The following is a 19,518-nucleotide window of genomic DNA, read 5'->3' as shown; positions in this document are numbered from 1 at the left end:
GTTTGGTTTGTATTTGGCAGGTGATGAGCAGTGCCTGGTTTTCTCCACACATACCACACAACCGCACTCCAATGAAGGAGTAGAACCATCTCAACGTGGATCAGAAAGAAATGAACAATATTAGAGTGTCACAGCATACTTATGACCATGTGATATTTCAGTTTTTCTTATTTGATAAATGTAGCAAAAATAACTACATTTCTAGATTTTTTTCTTTCAAGATGGGGTGCAGAGTGTACACTAATCGACATGTGACGTATCACAGGCTGAGCCCTCTCAATACAAGTTGCTGGAACTGATTGCGGGGGTTTATCGTTCGCCAGCGGCAAAGCTGCCAGCCACGGTAAATCACTGGTAAATGACTCCTCGTCTCCATGACACCCTCGGGTCTTCGTAAGACCTGAGGCTGTATATTATCTGGCCATTTGTTACAATGTGCCAGTGGCACATTAAAATAAATGAGAAGTAAAATCCCGATATCCTGCCATACTGTTGTACCATACTATATGGTAGCAGACAAAAATTTAAAGAGGTCTGAAGACTATCCGTACCCACTATGTGTGCATAATGTCTTAGAATTCGGCTCCCATACGAAAACAGGATGGACTGTAACCATGGATAGATCTGTAGAGGAGCTGTGGGATCAATACTGCAAAGTTACTTAATCCGATATTTCTGTAGACATTCGCAAGGCGTGAGAATCCACTGCAGTGCAGCTCCATAGACATCACTCCAACTTACCTGCAATGTACAAATATCCATGGCAACAACTGCTTCCAGATCTAAAATAGCAGATGACATCTTGGCTCCTATTGGCTGCGCAATGTTCTCTATGTTGTATAATTAGATTGTGCAAAATATAAAAAAAAAGAAGAAATGCAAAAGCCAGATGGAAAAATGTGTCTCATTCCACCTGCTCGGCAGCCCCCACACGACACGAGAGCGGCGGAGCTGTGTAACATACGCAGCCCCAGCCATGTGACAGACTGATAGGCTTCCTCTACAGCCGGATGGATTGATAGACTATTTATAAGTCGTACCAAACAGCAAACTTCTGACTTTTCTCTCCGTCTGCTCTTTTTCGCACATCGCTATCTTATTAAGCAGCAATGTACAGTACAGAGATTGAACAGGTTGTAGAGGATTACAAAAATATGGCCGCTTTCTTCTAAAGCACATCTAAGGATCCTGTCTAGCATGGCAACTTAGTTACTTTACGGTTAAAAAGGTAAGTTGAAATACCAGAGACAACCAATGAAGAGGTGTGGCGCTGTTTGTAGAAGAAAAGTTATGATTTTGTTAGCCTGGAAATCATCCTTAAAGGGGCTTAAAGGGGTTGTATCAAGTCTGATATCAAGTCTGATCTTTAACCCCTATCCACAGGATAGTGGACGACAATCTGATTGGCTGAGGTAAAACTGCTGAGGCTCCCAGAAATCACAGAACAAACCCCTACCAATCGAGAGAATGGGGTCCAGTTCTCACTAACTGATGGACGGAATTCGGGACAGGTTAAGGGGACTTCCGTATATGTCGATCACTGGGGTTCTTAGAAGTCTTAAAGAGAACCCGTCATGCAAAATAACCCCCTAAACTAAATAGATTTTCATAAACTGCCATTAGAGAGCATTGCCTCTATCCCTTCATTGTCCCTCTACATGCCTGTAAACCTAAGCAATGAGGTCCTAAAGCTGTATGCAAATGACCTGTGAAATGTCCAATGAAGCATTAGCATATTCAAGCTGTCCACCTTATTCATGAGTGGGAGGCACAGCCACACCCCCAGTGCTTGACTGACAGCCTGTATAATGGTGTGAGGCTGTATAATGATGTGCTTCCTGGTGCTGGTGGCCACGCCCCCTGCAGCCTGTGTGTGTGTGTATATGGGAGAGATACAGCAGCTCCAGGCAGCCATGTTACAGCAGAACATGTCAGATTCATGTGTAGCTGATGTCTGTGTCTCACCTGTATATTAGGAGGATGCAGCATGTCAGCAGATGCAGCACACACACTAGCCATGCTTTACTATACATTACACACAGACATGAGCAGGGGGAGGAGAGGGGAGGGGGAACAGGGGTGACATCGCTGCCTCTGACCATGTGACCAGCCTCATTTACATGATAAAGAATAGATGATTTTACAATGAATAATGTATGAAATAACTAGATAAAGGCTGGGATGGGATCCTTGTGAGCTGCTCCCACAGGTAGAGGTGACAGGACTAGTGGCAGAGACCTGATGACAGGTGTCCTTTAAAGAAAATCTATCATCAAAAATCAAGTATGATAAACCAGAGACACCTCCTCCTAGATCCTTGCACCATGACGGGGGTAATCTAATATTAATGTCACTGCAGAAGAGAGAGTTTCAGCACACAGTGGGAGGAGGGAAGTGTATCTTGATTTTGATGGTTGATTTCCTAAGGAAATAATATTATATACATGTCTTATGTAATAATACCCTTTAAATCCTGTTAAAAGCTGGCAAATTTTTAATCATATCACAGACTTTCCAGAAAGGCCAAGAAATGAGCTGAAGAAAACAGGGAAGGTCATCCTCTAATGTTTGCGGCAGAAACTATTGAGAAGAATGGAAAAAGGTAAAATAAATCTAAAAGAAAGTCATAGAGGACTGACAGAACAGTCACAAGTCATCTAGGAGCATGGATATTGTTGCTGTTTTTACGTGAAATATGAGCAGTCATCTGACCTACTTTCTGTCAGTCCTTACTGTGTACACTGTTCCAGATATTTCAACACACCTACATGTTGTTTCCAGACATACCTCAGGCACATTCCCAGGTATGGTCGGTAATGACAAGGAGGTAGAACCCAACATGACTGCATCAGAGTCATGATATTTTCCCTGATATGAGGCTTAATTTGTCTTTTTATTCCTGAAAATTGCATATATTATATAGGAAGAATTGATAACGTGTGAAAAAATTTTATTTGTGTGCATAAATCAAGTGACTATGATAAGCTGTGTAATATATCTTATCAGAGAACAATGCTTCTTTCTTTACTTATCTGGCTTTTTTCCTCCTCCCCCTAGAGTGACATTTGGTCAACCACACACATTGTACAATTCATTAAAGCAGCTTTTGTTGTTATGTTAAGGTATGTTTTAGAGCACCAATCGAACATATCATTTCTTATGTCATTTCTTACAAAGCCAAAGACAAAAAGGTTGTTCCATAAAGTAATAAAAGGTAAAATGAAGTGTTGATCACCTCTTCACCACCATAAGGCTACCTGTACGAGAACACGTGCAATATCGGGCAAGCAAACAACGGACCTGTGTGGTCGGCTCACACAACAATAATAGGAAAGGACTGCAAGGACATGGAAACCTTGGCCGTGTGCATGAGCCCATTAAAATACATGGGGTCGTGTGTTGTCCATTACAACAACAACTACCAAATGGTCAAAAGCAACGGGGGAGGGGGGGGAATGTACCAAGACTGGCATTTTAAACGCCAGCCTTCATTGCCTTCCCTCATCAGCATACCGCACACTGGATTTACTAAGAGGCTCATGAAAAAGGATGTAGTTTTCATCCGAGACGTGTAGGCATTATTTTTGACTCCGTGCCATCCGTGTCCACTTTTTACCTTTTGTATGATGTGATTGAAGATTCCAATAAAGAATACTACATTTTATTGCAATACTTGGAGTGGAGCCTTTTCCCTTGAGACGGTGTGTTGGACTTGCATTGTTTACTCCATGGAAGCTGGAGATAGCCAAAGCTCGGGATCTCTATCCTTGTGGCGACTGCTTCCCAGGTGAGCTGACTACACCTCGTTTACACTGTTTGAATCCGGCATGGTGGTTCACCGCTCTCCCCTGATGTTTTCTCTGCTTTTTTTAGGCAGGCTTAAGTAACTTTGGGGAATGGGGACTTAAAGTCAACACCTGCCCCACTTCATGCCCCCACCAGTTTACCTCCCATCACTCCCAAAGTAGAATGGGGGACTAACCACAAAAAAAATTTGCAGAAACTTGGAGGACAAGGCTTAGTACATATACCCCAATGTGTTTATGTAGCCTTAGATTCACTGATGTGTATGGCCCAAATAAATCTGCATCAAAAACTGGATTTGTGATTCCAGCCAAACAAAGACACCATCTCTCCTACAGCCGCTGATGCCCATATCCAGTGTGTACATAGGTAAATGGGAGAAATCCTCGCTGTGGCCAGGTTGAATGATCTGTGTCTAGTGCCAACTCAAACCGTGTTATTTGAAGGTTGCAGGATACAAACACTGCAGCCTTTGTTCCGCTCTAACAGATGTTGATGGGAAACTTTGGCAATTGCCTCAATCTCCAATGTATTTGTATTAGAGTACGTGCAAAATAGGAAGAATTCATTAAGGAATCCAAGCCTAGAAAGCATATCACAAATTGTGTGTAGTGTTATCTTTTACGCTACAATGTCCACTTTCCTGAAAAGGTGGTGGTGCTTAGTGGAAGGACATAGTCTCAAGATATCAGATTTGATCAATTCATCCCCCCCCCCCCCCTTTCACCAACAGAATTTGTTGTCTTCCAGTCCAGGCAAGACCTATACTCCTAGTGTTGATCCAGACCAACGCAAAAAACCCATAAGGGTGAAGATAATTGGCAATAAATTCCAAATATTACAAAGTAAAGCCCGGGATCACCATCCCACCACAAGACTCTAGCTTTCATTACACTTCATAGATTTTTTTTTTTTTTGCTTTAAAGAAAGGCCCCCAGGATCCTTAGGATCTGGTCCTAGGCCCAACACCTTACCTTTAATGGCACTGATAAGGGCATTTCCATCCTTGATCACATCCTTAATGAATTTATTGGTCCTCTCCAGCTCTTGCTCATAACCCTTCAGACTCTCTCTGAACACCGGGCTGTCCAGGTAGCATTCACTGAATTCCAGCGGAGTATGACCCATTGTTTATCCTGAGAACATAAGAGAACAAATGTCTCATGTTATACATGAATTTAAATACCAAACAGAGCAGGACCTGGTGACGTTTCAGTAAATCCCCTTCCCTTTGTGCAGGTTTCCTTTGGAAAGCCCATTTTTTTCCCAACAGAGTACAAATATCCAGGAATGTGAACTGGCTTGCCCTTAAATTTGCCTAAGCATTTATTTGTGCCGGTCAAAGGAAAATTGGACTTGTCACGTAAAACCATAGTCCCATGTGGCCCATGAGAGCATGTATAGCATAGTTAGTAGGAACCTTAGGTTCTGCCCCGTCCATGGTTTCATCAAGACATCTGTTACTTTTTGCAGGAATTAAAGAGGACCTGTCAAGGTGATTTGGGACATTGACCCACCAACAGGTCCTTAGGGAGTGATTGTTTAGTGTCCCAAATCGCCCTTAAGCAAGTCCCTCCTTTGGCGGTATAAAAAATAAAACATTCATACTTACCTAGAGATGGGTCTGATGAAGCACATGTGACCCATCTCTTGTGTTCCCCACGTCTGTGCAGTACTTCAATGAAGCCGGAGATTTACACCCCGACTTCATTGTGCAAGGGGTATAGTACGCCGGCTTCACTGCTCAACGGCGCAAGTGTGGGGAGCACCAGAACCAGGTAAGTATCAATGTTTTTTATTTTAATAGCAGGCACCTGGGGACTTTCTAAAGTGTGATTTGGAACATTAAAACACCGGTCCATAAGGACATGGTTTAGTGTCCCATATTACACTGACAGGTCCTCAATTCAAATATCAGTTGACTGCCATCACCCTCACTTCATTAGGATCGCAGCTGCACTACCCCAGCATGGCCACAAAAGAGTGGGGGCTTCCCCCACAACCTCGGGAAACCTCTACGTCAGGCGTCCATTTCAAATAGGATGGAGATGGGTGTTTTGTAAAATTTTAAATAAACGCATGATGGGGCGGTTTCCTGAGGGTGAGGGGGGAACCATTCCTCACTGGCAACTCCCATGAGACACGGGAAACTGCTCTGTAGCACTTTCTCTGTACAACTTTCTTTGTATCGGAAAATGCATGTTTTATTATAAAAACACTTTGGCAATGTGCCCACTATTCTCTATGGGGACATGGGAGGAGCCAGAAAAGGGGCTCCTGATGACAGGTTCCCTTTAATACTTTATGATAAATCACTTCCTACTGTCCCATACATTTACATTACAGGGGTTTAGTTAGTGGCCCCACAACTCACCCTATTCGCCATTGCATACAGGACACTTAAAAGTCGTGTACACAAAAATCTGATGTGATGGGGGCGTCTGCAGCAGATTGAATCCATTGCACTGCAATGGATAATATCTACTGACTAATTCTGACAAAAATGTGCAAATAATTTTGAAATGTGGGAAAAGTACATTTTAGGTAGGTGCATGGTCCCTACATATAAGCCGCCAGCTCCAATGGGATCCTGAATAAGAACTAGAGAAGAAGAAGTCGGCTCAGCGCTTTGTTTACACACCAGGGATCCCGGGCATCTTTCGTGGCGAGTTTTCTCAGCTTAATATCATTCCAGCGACACACTTATCAAACAACTTAAGGTTAATATTTACATGGATCGTCTTAGCCAGGAAACTATTATATAAATAAGCGGCCTCCAGGATATGGGGACATGTCACATCTGGACAGGTGACTACACATCCAGTAAACAATGCAAGGACAGGCAGCGAGTGTGACAATAACTGGCTTTTCCTGAGGTTATCCCCTCACTCTTCCTGACAAACATCCTCATGGACTCATGATAGCGGCTCTTCCAACTTATAACTGGACCAGCGCCCCCAGCAGTCCAGCACTTATATGGCATCTATATACATGTGTGCTTATACAACACATCATCACAATCAGGCATGAAATGAATGTAACATCACCCCCCAACTTACATCCAGACCAGCGCCCCCAGCTGTCCAGGGCTCATATGGCATCTATATACTGTATACATGTGTGCTTATACAACACATCATCACAATCAGGCATGAAATTAATGTAACATCACCCCCCAACTTACATCCAGACCAGCGCCCCCAGCTGTCCAGCACTTATATGGCATCTATATATTGTATACATGAGGTCTTACATGTCGAACATCAGTCATAATAATAATAATAATAATAATAATAATAAGTATGGGAAATAAATACAACATCACCCTTCCAAATACACTGGACATGCATCTTAACGATTTTATGTTGATAGAACATCCATATACTTCATACATATGTGCAATAATAATAATAATAATAATGGTAGCAATTAAAAAAAATAAATAAAACCAAATATAATGTGTACATCATAATCATAAGAAGGAAGAAGTCCCCTTTTCAAATCTATTCTGAACCAGCATCCCGGCGATATACTCATATACTGTATACATGGGGGATGTGTGTATACAGCAGCATTAACAACACAACCATCATCATCGCAGATCTCACCCCAACATGACAGGCCAATACTGGAGCGGCGACTTACTGATTCATACACACATGTAGTCCTGGTGTGTACACGACCAATAACATCTTCATATTGCCCAGATAAGTGTCCTTCCAGCTTATCCTGGACCAGAGCCCCAGCTATCTAATGCTCCATCTATATACATGTATAATAAGCCTCTGGTCACACATTCAATACATATAGCAAGGAGATAATCCAATGGTATTATGGTCAGCCATAATAATAATAATCATAAAAAAATATTGTTTTCAGTGCTGGATAACTTTTAAGGGCCCTGCTATCATATCCAAACTCCAAAATGTAGGATCCCAAAAGGACACAGTCAGGCTCAGTATATGGACTGGTCAGTACATAATTGTATACACACATACATACATACATACATAGTGCTCTAATGTGTAATGAAGACTATGCTGATCTCATGGATACATGGATTTTCAATGCATGATGATGATGGTTGTTATCCCATACATACACATGTGATGTCATACATACATACATACATACATACATACATGGACCTACAATGTGTTCTGATGATGATGATGGTTACCTCATACATACATAGATGGATCTCCAATGTGTGATGATGGTGGTGGTTATCTCATACATACACATATACATACATGGATTTCCAATGTGTAATACTGATGATGATGTCATACATACATGACATGATACGATACATACATACATGACATGATACACACATACATGACACGATACACACATACATGACATGATACACACATACATGACACGATACATACATACATGACACAATACATGACATGATACATACATACATCATACATACATACATACATACATACATACATACATACATGACACGATGCATGTGCAGTGTGATGGGAGATGACGGGCACTGCAGGGCATGTACCTGGCCGGGCACAATGGGCAGGGAGGAGGATGCTGCGCTGTCTATGGAGGTCTTTGTGTATCAGGCAGCGGGCGCTGGGGTGCAGGGCTGGGGGGTCTCCCGGTACATGGCCCCCGCCTCCCCTATGGCAGTCCTCCGGTGGTGGCAGCAGGTGAGGGGCTGCGTCCTTCAGTGACAGTCACGTCCCAGCTCCTTCCAGGAAGGTTTCCCTCCTTGTGATGTGTACAGACTGAGGCTGAGAAGACGCCTCCTCCTCCTCCTCCTCTCCGGCCTTTCTCTCCTCTTAAAGGGGCAGTGTCCTGTCCTGCTCTGCCTGCAGCTGCAGTCACCTAGTGTGGAAACCCGGGAACTGCAGCTCCAGCCCCAGCACAGCAGAGGTGCCAGCTCACAGGACAATCCCGACTGTCCCTATGGATTGTTATGTAGGTGACATTCCCGGCTGTCCCTATGGATTGTTATATATGTGACATTCCCGGCTGTCCCTATAGATTGTTATATATGTGACATTCCCGGCTGTCCCTATGGATTGTTATGTAGGTGACATTCCCGGCTGTCCCTATGGATTGTTATGTAGGTGACATTCCCGGCTGTCCCTATGGATTGTTATGTAGGTGACATTCCCGGCTGTCCCTATGGATTGTTATATATGTGACATTCCCGGCTGTCCCTATAGATTGTTATATATGTGACATTCCCGGCTGTCCCTATGGATTGTTATGTAGGTGACATTCCCGGCTGTCCCTATGGATTGTTATGTAGGTGACATTCCCGGCTGTCCCTATGGATTGTTATGTAGGTGACATTCCCGGCTGTCCCTATGGATTGTTATGTAGGTGACATTCCCGGCTGTCCCTATGGATTGTTATGTAGGTGACATTCCCGGCTGTCCCTATGGATTGTTATGTAGGTGACATTCCCGGCTGTCCCTATGGATTGTTATATAGGTGACATTCCCGGCTGTCCCTATGGATTGTTATATAGGTGACATTCCCGGCTGTCCCCATGGAGTGTTATGTAGGTGACATTCCCTGCTGTCCCTATGGATTGTTATGTAGGTGACATTCCCGGCTGTCCCTATGGATTGTTATATAGGTGACATTCCCGGCTGTCCCTATAGATTGTTATATATGTGACATTCCCGGCTGTCCCTATGGATTGTTATGTAGGTGACATTCCCGGCTGTCCCTATGGATTGTTATGTAGGTGACATTCCCCGCTGTCCCTATGGATTGTTATATAGGTGACATTCCCGGCTGTCCCCATGGACTGTTATGTAGGTGACATTCCCGGCTGTCCCTATGGATTGTTATATAGGTGACATTCCTGGCTGTCCCTATGGATTGTTATGTAGGTGACATTCCCGGCTGTCCCTATGGATTGTTATGTAGGTGACATTCCCGGCTGTCCCCATGGAGTGTTATGTAGGTGACATTCCTGGCTGTCCCTATGGATTGTTATGTAGGTGACATTCCCGGCTGTCCCTATGGATTGTTATATAGGTGACATTTCTGGCTGTCCCCATGGAGTGTTATGTAGGTGACATTCCTGGCTGTCCCTATGGATTGTTATATATGTGACATTCCCAGCTGTCCCTATAGATTGTTATATATGTGACATTCCCGGCTGTCCCTATGGATTGTTATGTAGGTGACATTCCCGGCTGTCCCTATGGATTGTTGTGTAGGTGACATTCCCGGCTGTCCCTATGGATTGTTATGTAGGTGACATTCCCGGCTGTCCCTATGGATTGTTATGTAGGTGACATTCCCGGCTGTCCCTATGGATTGTTATGTAGGTGACATTCCCGGCTGTCCCTATGGATTGTTATGTAGGTGACATTCCCGGCTGTCCCTATGCATTGTTATGTAGGTGACATTCCCGGCTGTCCCTATGGAGTGTTATGTAGGTGACATTCCCGGCTGTCCCTATGCATTGTTATGTAGGTGACATTCCCGGCTGTCCCTATGGATTGTTATATAGGTGACATTTCTGGCTGTCCCCATGGAGTGTTATGTAGGTGACATTCCTGGCTGTCCATATGGATTGTTATATATGTGACATTCCCGGCTGTCCCTATAGATTGTTATATATGTGACATTCCCGGCTGTCCCTATGGATTGTTATGTAGGTGACATTCCCAGCTGTCCCTATGGATTGTTATGTAGGTGACATTCCTGGCTGTCCCTATGGAGTGTTATATATGTGACATTCCCGGCTGTCTCTATGGATTGTTATGTAGGTGACATTCCCGGCTGTCCCTATGGATTGTTATGTAGGTGACATTCCCGGCTGTCCCTATGGATTGTTATGTAGGTGACATTCCCGGCTGTCCCTATGGATTGTTACATAGGTGACATTCCCGGCTGTCCCCATGGAGTGTTATGTAGGTGACATTCCCGGCTGTCCCCATGGAGTGTTATGTAGGTGACATTCCCGGCTGTCCCCATGGAGTGTTATGTAGGTGACATTCCCGGCTGTCCCTATGGATTGTTATGTAGGTGACATTCCCGGCTGTCCCCATGGAGTGTTATGTAGGTGACATTCCCGGCTGTCCCTATGGATTGTTATATAGGTGACATTCCCGGCTGTCCCTATGGATTGTTACATAGGTGACATTCCCGGCTGTCCCCATGGAGTGTTATGTAGGTGACATTCCCGGCTGTCCCCATGGAGTGTTATGTAGGTGACATTCCCGGCTGTCCCCATGGAGTGTTATGTAGGTGACATTCCCGGCTGTCCCTATGGATTGTTATGTAGGTGACTTTCCCGGCTGTCCCCATGGAGTGTTATGTAGGTGACATTCCCGGCTGTCCCTATGGATTGTTATATAGGTGACATTCCCGGCTGTCCCCATGGATTGTTATGTAGGTGACATTCCCGGCTGTCCCTATGGAGTGTTATGTAGGTGACATTCCCAGCTGTCCCTATGGATTGTTATATAGGTGACATTCCCGGCTGTCCCCATGGAGTGTTATGTAGGTGACATTCCTGGCTGTCCCTATGGAGTGTTATATAGGCTCCTCTTGTGCTCTGTACATTATACCATTATTACACATCAGCACAGGAGAAGAAGCCTCAATTCAACATCAACTGGATCTTCTAGAAAATGCATAATCGGATATTTCTATAAATGAATAAGCGCACAGCTGTGAGGACATAGTCAGGACCCCATTACTGTCATCAGTCACTGAGGTCACGTTCACATGTTGCATTTTGATCCAAAGGCCTCAAGCACACTGTGCGAACGCAGCATCGCAGATATGACCACTCTTAGGGCGGCCAAAAATGGGCAAGGAGGCTGCAATTACTCCAATAAAAACACTAGGGAACTACATAACTAGCAGTTTCCTAATTTAGTTATTAATAATAATAATAATAATTATTAATTAATCATATAGATAATGAGGGAGCTCATACACAGAAGCCTCGCCCCTCCAGCACCACCGCATACATCAAGAGACTGAGGCCCATTCTACACTTGCGAGTGTGATGCAATGAACTCACATCACACCCGCAACGCATGCTGCCGGGATCTCACGGCCCAAATGCTGCACACCGGAACTGAACTGACATGCTGAGTTCACACTGACATGCTGAGTTCAGTTCTGGTTTGCAGCGTTTGGGCCGTGAGATCCCGGCAGCATGCGTTGCGGGTGTGATGTGAGTTCATTGCATCACACTCGCAATTGTAGAATGGGCATAAGGCCCCTTCCACACTTGCGTTGCAGATCACGTCAGAGTCTGATCAGGGTTTGGTCAGTGAAAAACTGAAATTTTGCATCAGAGTTCAATCAGTTTTCAGTCAGAGTTTGTTCAGTGTCTTTTTCACACGCATTTTAATGCATTTTCAATGCGTTTTTCAGTTTTTCATGCACAGATAACGCACGTGGAAAGGACTCAGGACTGAGCTCTATCCTATGGCAATTGATGCGTGAAAAACGCATTGATGCGTCTCTATAGACTTTTTTATGCACGTGACTTGCAAAAGTAGAGCATTCTGAAGTCTGAAAAAGCCCATTGATTACAATGAGTCAGAGTGCAATGCAAGTTCTGCGCATGAAAAACATGGGCAGAACACGCGCGTGAAAAACGCAAGTGTTAAAGGGGCCTTAGGCTGCCATAGTTTTAAGCAAAACCATCAAGCTGATGTTTTAGGAGAACGTTTGTATGTTCTAAGTAGTGAGCAGGCATGGTGCAGGACCGGCCACTTGGTGTGGAGATGGCGTGAAGGGAAAAATAATCACAATTATTGGCGTTTCGCAAGTAGTTGCTATAATTTCAGGGCTTGCACCACACACGCTGCATGTGCTGGCTGAAACATCTGGCCTGAACGCTGACAACCCGAACTGGACTGACATGCTTGAATTTACTTTTGGTTGCTCAGCATTCGGGCCAGACGTTCCAACCAGCATGTACTGTGAGTGTGATGCAAGTTGGACGCATTACACTGACTAGCATGAGAAGGGCCTTAGCCCGGTTGCCATACTGCATGGGGGGACCCAGAGCTGTGGGGGTTTATCTTACCAATATGGGTACTGGGGGCTCCCGGGTCATGGTCCTTGCTGGTGCTGTGTTTCAGCAGTGTTGGACACCATGTAAAGCTGCACCCAATAGCGTAGAGACCCACTATAACAAGGTCACCGTGACGTGGTTAGTGGTTTATATAATGTCATCAAAATGGAACTAAGAACATTGAGTTCGTTTTGTTATTGTAACGGCAATAGATCACTTTATAATGTGTGGATTATATCGTTCTCTCTCCAAAGGCCAATTGCCCCCTAGCGAATTTGTTCCGCCAAACCTGCTTCGTGCAGGTACCAGATTTACCAGATATGCTTCAGTTCAGCGGTTCAAGGTTCAGTCCAGCATGTGCCATGGGGCAAATTTGTCAGAACAAATTCACCTTAGTTATCAGACCATCACATCAGATTGTTGGCAGCACATCTCTCTGTGTAAAGGGGGCAATAAACTGCTGAGAAATACAAACTGCCCGGAGATGGGCAATAAGTGTGATCTATTTATACTAGTCTAATCCCTATATGTGAAGTTTATTCATCCCTATTGTGTAAATCCCCTTCCCCCTTAATACTAGATGACATCACAGAGCGGGACACTACTGAGCAGCAGATGCTGTCTGCACTTACATCATTCTCCAGGGATCCCCCACCAATAGTCTTTATTAGATTAACACAATTACAGAGGCGGCTCCACAGAAAGGCTGAGCTCACCAGGCAGCAGAGGGTGGACCAGCGCTCCCTCCTATCCCACTGCACTCACCCATACAGAAACCATTGCAAGTCTAGCAGTCAGTTTATGATTTATATATCTTTCATCTGATGTAGCCCTTTAAGGCTTTTTTGAGGATCTCCTGTACTGTATGTACATGCAATATTTGGTACTTGTACAGCAGCATTTAATTCCTGCAGAAAAAAGCAGGTACATTTATTTTCTGGAGTTCACCAATCCTCCAATTTTGATTTTGTAATTTAATATTATCTCATCCACAAAGCTCTGCGCTGTGTTGCAGCTCCCTACCTCCCCTTCTTCATCTCAGTCTATCACTCACCCTGTGCTGTTTGACTCATCTTCCAATGATCTAAGATTATTCTCTTCTTTAATTTGAACCTCCCAGTCATGTCTCCGGGACTTCTCTCAAGCTGCACCAATTCTCTGGAATGTCCTATTTTGTACCATCAAACTTACCAAAGTTTCAAGTAAAGAAAGAAGCATAAAGAATAAAGAACCAACTCTTCGGACAGAGAGTAACTTTCACTCTATTTTCACTAACCTACACTGTGTACTTCCGCTGTCTATGTATTGCTCACCATTGATACCATTAACCCCTTACCGTTTCCATTTTAAGTTTCTGTTTTTCATTCCCCACCTTCAAATATCCACAATTTTATTATTTTTCTGTGTACTTCCTAGTGGCTGTATTTCATGCCGTTTACTTGGAACCTGGAAAAAAAATTCCATATGCTGTGAAATTGACGAGAAAAAGCATTTACGACATATTCTTGTGGGCTCTGTTTTTTTCGGCTTTCACTGTGCACTCCATATGACACCTTTACTTTATTCTTTGGGTTACTGCACCGGAATTCCAAATTAATATAGGTCTTATTTGGGTGTATTTTATAAAAATTAAAACCTTTTCTACGTTTCTTAATTTCACCATATTCTGGGGCTAATCATTTTTCATACTTTTGTGTATAGACGTGTTTATTGGAAAAGCTGGCATTTTCATTGATACAATTTTTAGGACTGTATGACCCCGCTATGTATGGAGCAGGCTCAACCCATGAGCCACTAAATACATCCTCAACTAACAGGTTAAACAGGTTACTCTGCCCACAATGCACCTGGTTTCTGTATATGGATTGCTACTGGAGACTGGCTCATTCAGCGATATTTTTAATTTGATTATTTTATCCCATATTAAAGAATGGATGAGCACTGTCACCTCATGTATCACCCCTTCATCCTCATAGATTGTAAGCTCTTGCAAATAGGGCGCTCATTCCTACTGTATTACCGTATGTTACTGCCCTGTAGTGTCTTTTTAGTTTGTATAAGTCCCCATGATTTATAAAGCAATGCGGTATATGATGACGCTATATAAATAAAGATATATTATCATTATGTAAGGGCAGACAAGAATTATGACACTTTATTTTCCTACATACTGCTTTAGACACAAAATATTACAATTGTGAAATGCCTATTTTCTACAGCGGTCTCCATGTATGTTATACCGCATTTATTGTTACATAATCGGACTTCTGCTTTACGGCCCGTATTCTTATTTTCACTTCCATGTAGGGATAATGTGGGTGCTGCTATTTTCAGATCATCTGTGGATGCACATGTTGTACACATGTCATACTTACATGATATACATAATACAGAAAATCTGATATTATGTCAGTGATTAAAAAGGCAAAAAAAATGTGTCAAGTTTAGTTCCTCCAGCTGTCTTCTCATTGACATTGCTGGCATTAGTAAGCTTCATGTTAGGACCCATACAGACTACGTCCAGTATCAGAGTAGTGGGACATAATGCTGCTTGACAGCTGATGTGCTCCCCAAGTATTCAGAATATGCCGTCTGGGTTTGACTTGCTAAGTGTCTTCAAAAACAACCAAAGTCTACATTTTCATGAACTCAGAAGCCAATCTGCAGTAAAACAGTGGAAGATAATCTAAACCTCATTTTTTTTTTATAACCAGGCTCTGGAATATTAGATACCCCAATCCTTACAGCAATACAGAAGGACTAGCAATGATGCATGATGCAAGGAATCCCAAAGCTTAAAGTGAACCTGAAAAAAAGAAGTAAAACATTGGTTATAAATAATAATAAGAAGAAGAAAGCTTTAGTTATATAGCGCCATCATATTCTGCAGCGTTGTATTGATCATGGGGTACAAATAAATGACGTTACAGAGTAATAACATAGTCAGATGAAACAATAGGAGTGAGGGCCCTGCTCGCCAGAGCTTACAGTCTATGATCCAGAAAGGAAACTTCCAGTGGTACATATAACAGTTCACAGTACAATGATGGTATTTATCATACAAAATCTGGGGTGCAATCTCCTCCCTAATAGCCACCTATCTCTCAAGATCTAAAGTAGAAAATAGATTCCCTAAACCATAGGCTTCTGCCTTCTTGCACTGCAACCCTAAAGGGGTTATCCAAGGGTATAAAAACCCATTGGTGGCCAGGATAGGGCAAGTTAAAAAAAATAAACATGTATTTTCCTCCCAGCACAGGAGCATGGGAACCTTGGCTGGCCATAATCTGAGCGCAACGCGGCTTCCATGCCCCTGTTTGTCTACACAAGGCCCGGACCGTAGAGATCACAGTGCTGCAGGCCGGAAGGCGCCGGGAGGTAAGTACATGTTTATTTTTTTAACCCGCGTCGTCTTGGCCCCCAAAGGGTTTTTTTGAACCGTCGGATAACCCCTTTAATTTACCATCAAAGCCAAGCATGATAAACTGGGGACACTTACTCATAGATCCAGGCGCCATGACTGTGGGCCTCCTTCCTTCTAAAATCAACTTTAAAAATATGCTAAAAAACCTGGAGGACTCTGGGGGTATTACCAGAGCCGCTCATTCTCTGGCTTCACAGACTGTTACAATCCCACCTCCCTCTGCGTGCTCAAGGCAGTAGTGAGTTTTAGCACACAGTGTAAGGAAGAAGTATTCCTACACAGTGTAACAGCCCGTGAAGCTGCTGCATAAGCATCATTTTAAAAGTTGATTTTAGAAGGAAGGAAGATTACCAAAGTCACAGTTCCTGGATCTATAAGTGTCCCTGGTTTATCATAATGCATTCTGATGGTAGATGTGGGAGGTGGGAGCCTATAAATTCAGGCATGTCACATGCAGAACACACCAGTCTTAATACATCGTCCAAATTATCTTTAATAGATGAGCAAAGTTCATCTTAACAGTAGATCACTTAAAATAATGTGCAGGAATTATAATTGATGGCCTATAATAATTTCTTCTTTTTAAAATCCACCTGTTTAAAAGATATGGCCCCAGGAAATTTATATCTGAATGAGCTCCTACTAGTGTAAGAAGTGGTAACCTTTTCCTTTCCCTAGGGGGGTTTCTCTGTTTGCTGTATGAAAAAAAAAGTTTAACATTATTGTCTAGTATGAGCTAGTTTACATATAAACTTCCAGGGGCCAAATCTTTTGAACAGGTGGATAGGTAGGAAATGAATATGTATCCAAACTGATCCGAGATACATCTGTAATGACATTCCACAATTTGTCCTTGGTGACCAGTCCACTTTACGATTATTCATGCAGTTGATGTTAAGTATATGTTTAGACTATTATGTGGTTGATGTCAGTGGGTTGGCCTACAATGTAAGACCTGCTTAAAGGGAACCTACCACCACAATTCTACCTATAAAGGTAGAACGGGTGGTAGGTGGATGTATGGGACGTGAGGATAGCCCTTTTTAGAGCTAACTTCAACCAAAAGCCACTTATTTATTGCAAAGTGCCAGCGCAGCACTTTAAGCAGTAATTTATTTCTCCTTGTTCATTGACAACTTTCAATCCTTCAGCCTCCCAAGGACACCAACGCAGCTGAAAGGAGGAGGGCAAATTCATCTATCATTGTAGGAAGATTCTGCAGGCAGATTCTTTGAGTTCTGTCTGGTGAACTTCATTCTGGGGTGATGGCCTGGGTGCCCACAGAAAGGGCTCAGAGTGCCGCCTCTGGCACCCGTGCCATAGGTTCGCCACCACTGCCCTAATATGTAAATTTTCTAAAGCGGCTACTAGAGCTGCGCGCCGAAGATGTCAGGGTAGGAGGAGAAAAGAGGCTATTGGGGCGTGGAGTAGCCGCGAAGTGTAGCCTCATGTCCGGCTACTCCACGGCCCAGGATCGTTATCGTAAGTCATTCCTCCCCACTGCCATCAGGCTGTTCAACAAACAAGGCCCAAACAGAAGTAACCTGCGCCCCCCTCCTAACCAGTCCCTGCAAGTCCCATCCACAGACTAAACATCAAACTGCCGATCATTGCTTGTCTCTTTTTTGTCTTTTTATCCCTAATATTATTGTTGTCATAGTTTGTACTTCACTCTCTGTACCCTCTCTGCTGCTGTAACGCTGTGAATTTCCCCACTGTGGGACTAATAAAGGATTATCTTATCTTATTTTATAGGTAGAATCATGGTGGTAGGTTCCCTTTAAAGCCATCAGAAATTGGCTTAATAAACCACTGCCAGTATGTTGTCAAGCAGTTGAACAGCTTCTAGATCATGTCTATTTCATGGCCCATCTTGGTGGCATCATCCAAAAAAATCAACTTTGAAGTCACGGAGGCGGAGAGTTTAACATTGAAGTCAAGCTCTCCCTGCCTCTAAAACCTCCTATCATGTGATTGACATCATGTGCCAGACTTCAGGAGATCTGATCAATGATCTCCCTGGAGGCAGGACCATCAATTACAGTGAAGGGACATTCTAAGACAGGGAAAGTGTGACTTCAGTGTTAAACTCTCCTTGACTTCATAAAAACCAATTTACATCTAACTTCAAAGTTGATTATCCGGATGATTCCACCACACCAGGCCATGAAAGAGACATGATCTAGAAACTTCTCAGATGCTTGACAACATACTGGTAGTGGTTTATCAGGGCAATTTCTGATGACAGGTTCCCTTTAAATTTGCACATAATAATGTATTTCTACACATTACAATAGAACTATCTTTGCTGGCTATTTTTTGACAGATAACCAAAATAGCTAGACATGGAAGTGCTGTTTTGGATTGATAAAGACGAAAGGATGCATTTGTTGCTGACATGACTAACTTAAAATAAAAATAGGAAGAAGAAAAGTTTCTGATATCTGATAACTATTTGCCTTCTGCTACAATGTGATCCGAAGTTGGTAATAGGAATATGGGCTCATGAAGCAGCAGGGAAGTACCGTATATACCGGCATATAAGACGACTTTTAAAGACTTAAAAATCTTCTGTCTGGTCTGGGGTCGTCTTATACGCCGGTAATGTTTCTCACCTTTCCCGCGATCCACCGAAGCTCCGCTGCCAGTCAGTCAGAGGCCCGCACCTGACCCCTGCGCTGCGCTGATAACTCGGCGCAGCACAGCGGGCAGATGTTTTGAATTGTGACAGCCGCGGGCCTGCCTGTTACAGCGCACGGACTGTTCTGCATCTGGTCCGTGCGCTGGATCAGGGAGGGCCCGGAGCTGTCATAATTCAAAATTAGAACGGGCCCCCGATCCGCAATCGCCGCACCCACCTCACACTACTTACCCACCGTCGACAACCATCACTTTCGCTGACGCAGGCTATGTGACGCGTCTGCCTGCGCCGGGTCTGCTGAGGTCTATGACCCGGCACCTGACCTGCAGACGCGTCATCAGCCGTCGCCTGCGCCGGATCCCCTGATGAGAGGCAGGACGAAGAGGAGCGGGATAAGGTAAGAATTATGTTTTTTATTTAGCTTAAATATATAGGGCCCTGTTTGGTGGTGGGGGACATTATTTATGGCTACTGGGGGTGCAGGACAGTAATTATAGCTACTGGGGGGCAGGACAGTAATTATAGCTACTGGGGGGCAGGACAGTAATTATAGCTACTGGGGGGCAGGACAGTAATTATAGCTACTGGGGGGCAGGACATTAATTATAG

At 43.6% G+C, this 19,518-nt stretch overlaps 1 protein-coding gene across 7 annotated transcripts in view; it reads right to left on the bottom strand.

Moving 5' to 3' along the window:
• The window catches only part of OPHN1 (oligophrenin 1), an 84,154-nt gene extending 69,893 nt beyond the window's left edge, over positions 1 to 14,261 (bottom strand). For 2 of the 7 annotated variants that reach the window (XM_072124423.1, XM_072124427.1), the window contains exons 1-2: positions 8,333 to 8,599; positions 4,779 to 4,940 (exon numbers count right to left, since the gene is read on the bottom strand). In XM_072124423.1, the coding sequence (XP_071980524.1) occupies positions 4,779 to 4,932 (154 nt within the window). In that variant the 5' untranslated portion in view covers positions 4,933 to 4,940; positions 8,333 to 8,599. Of the gene's footprint in view, positions 1 to 4,778; positions 4,941 to 8,332; positions 8,600 to 14,180 lie in introns of those variants that run through there. The other 5 variants (XM_072124425.1, XM_072124426.1, XM_072124424.1 and 2 more) reach the window with 4 other exon arrangements.
• Between the last annotated feature and the right edge of the window lie 5,257 nt (positions 14,262 to 19,518).

This window comes from Engystomops pustulosus, chromosome 9 (assembly GCF_040894005.1).
Source record: "Engystomops pustulosus chromosome 9, aEngPut4.maternal, whole genome shotgun sequence".
Taxonomy (NCBI): Eukaryota; Metazoa; Chordata; class Amphibia; order Anura; family Leptodactylidae; genus Engystomops; species Engystomops pustulosus.
Note: the sequence above shows the minus strand (reverse complement) of the source record. Positions and strands in the feature narration are given on the sequence as shown.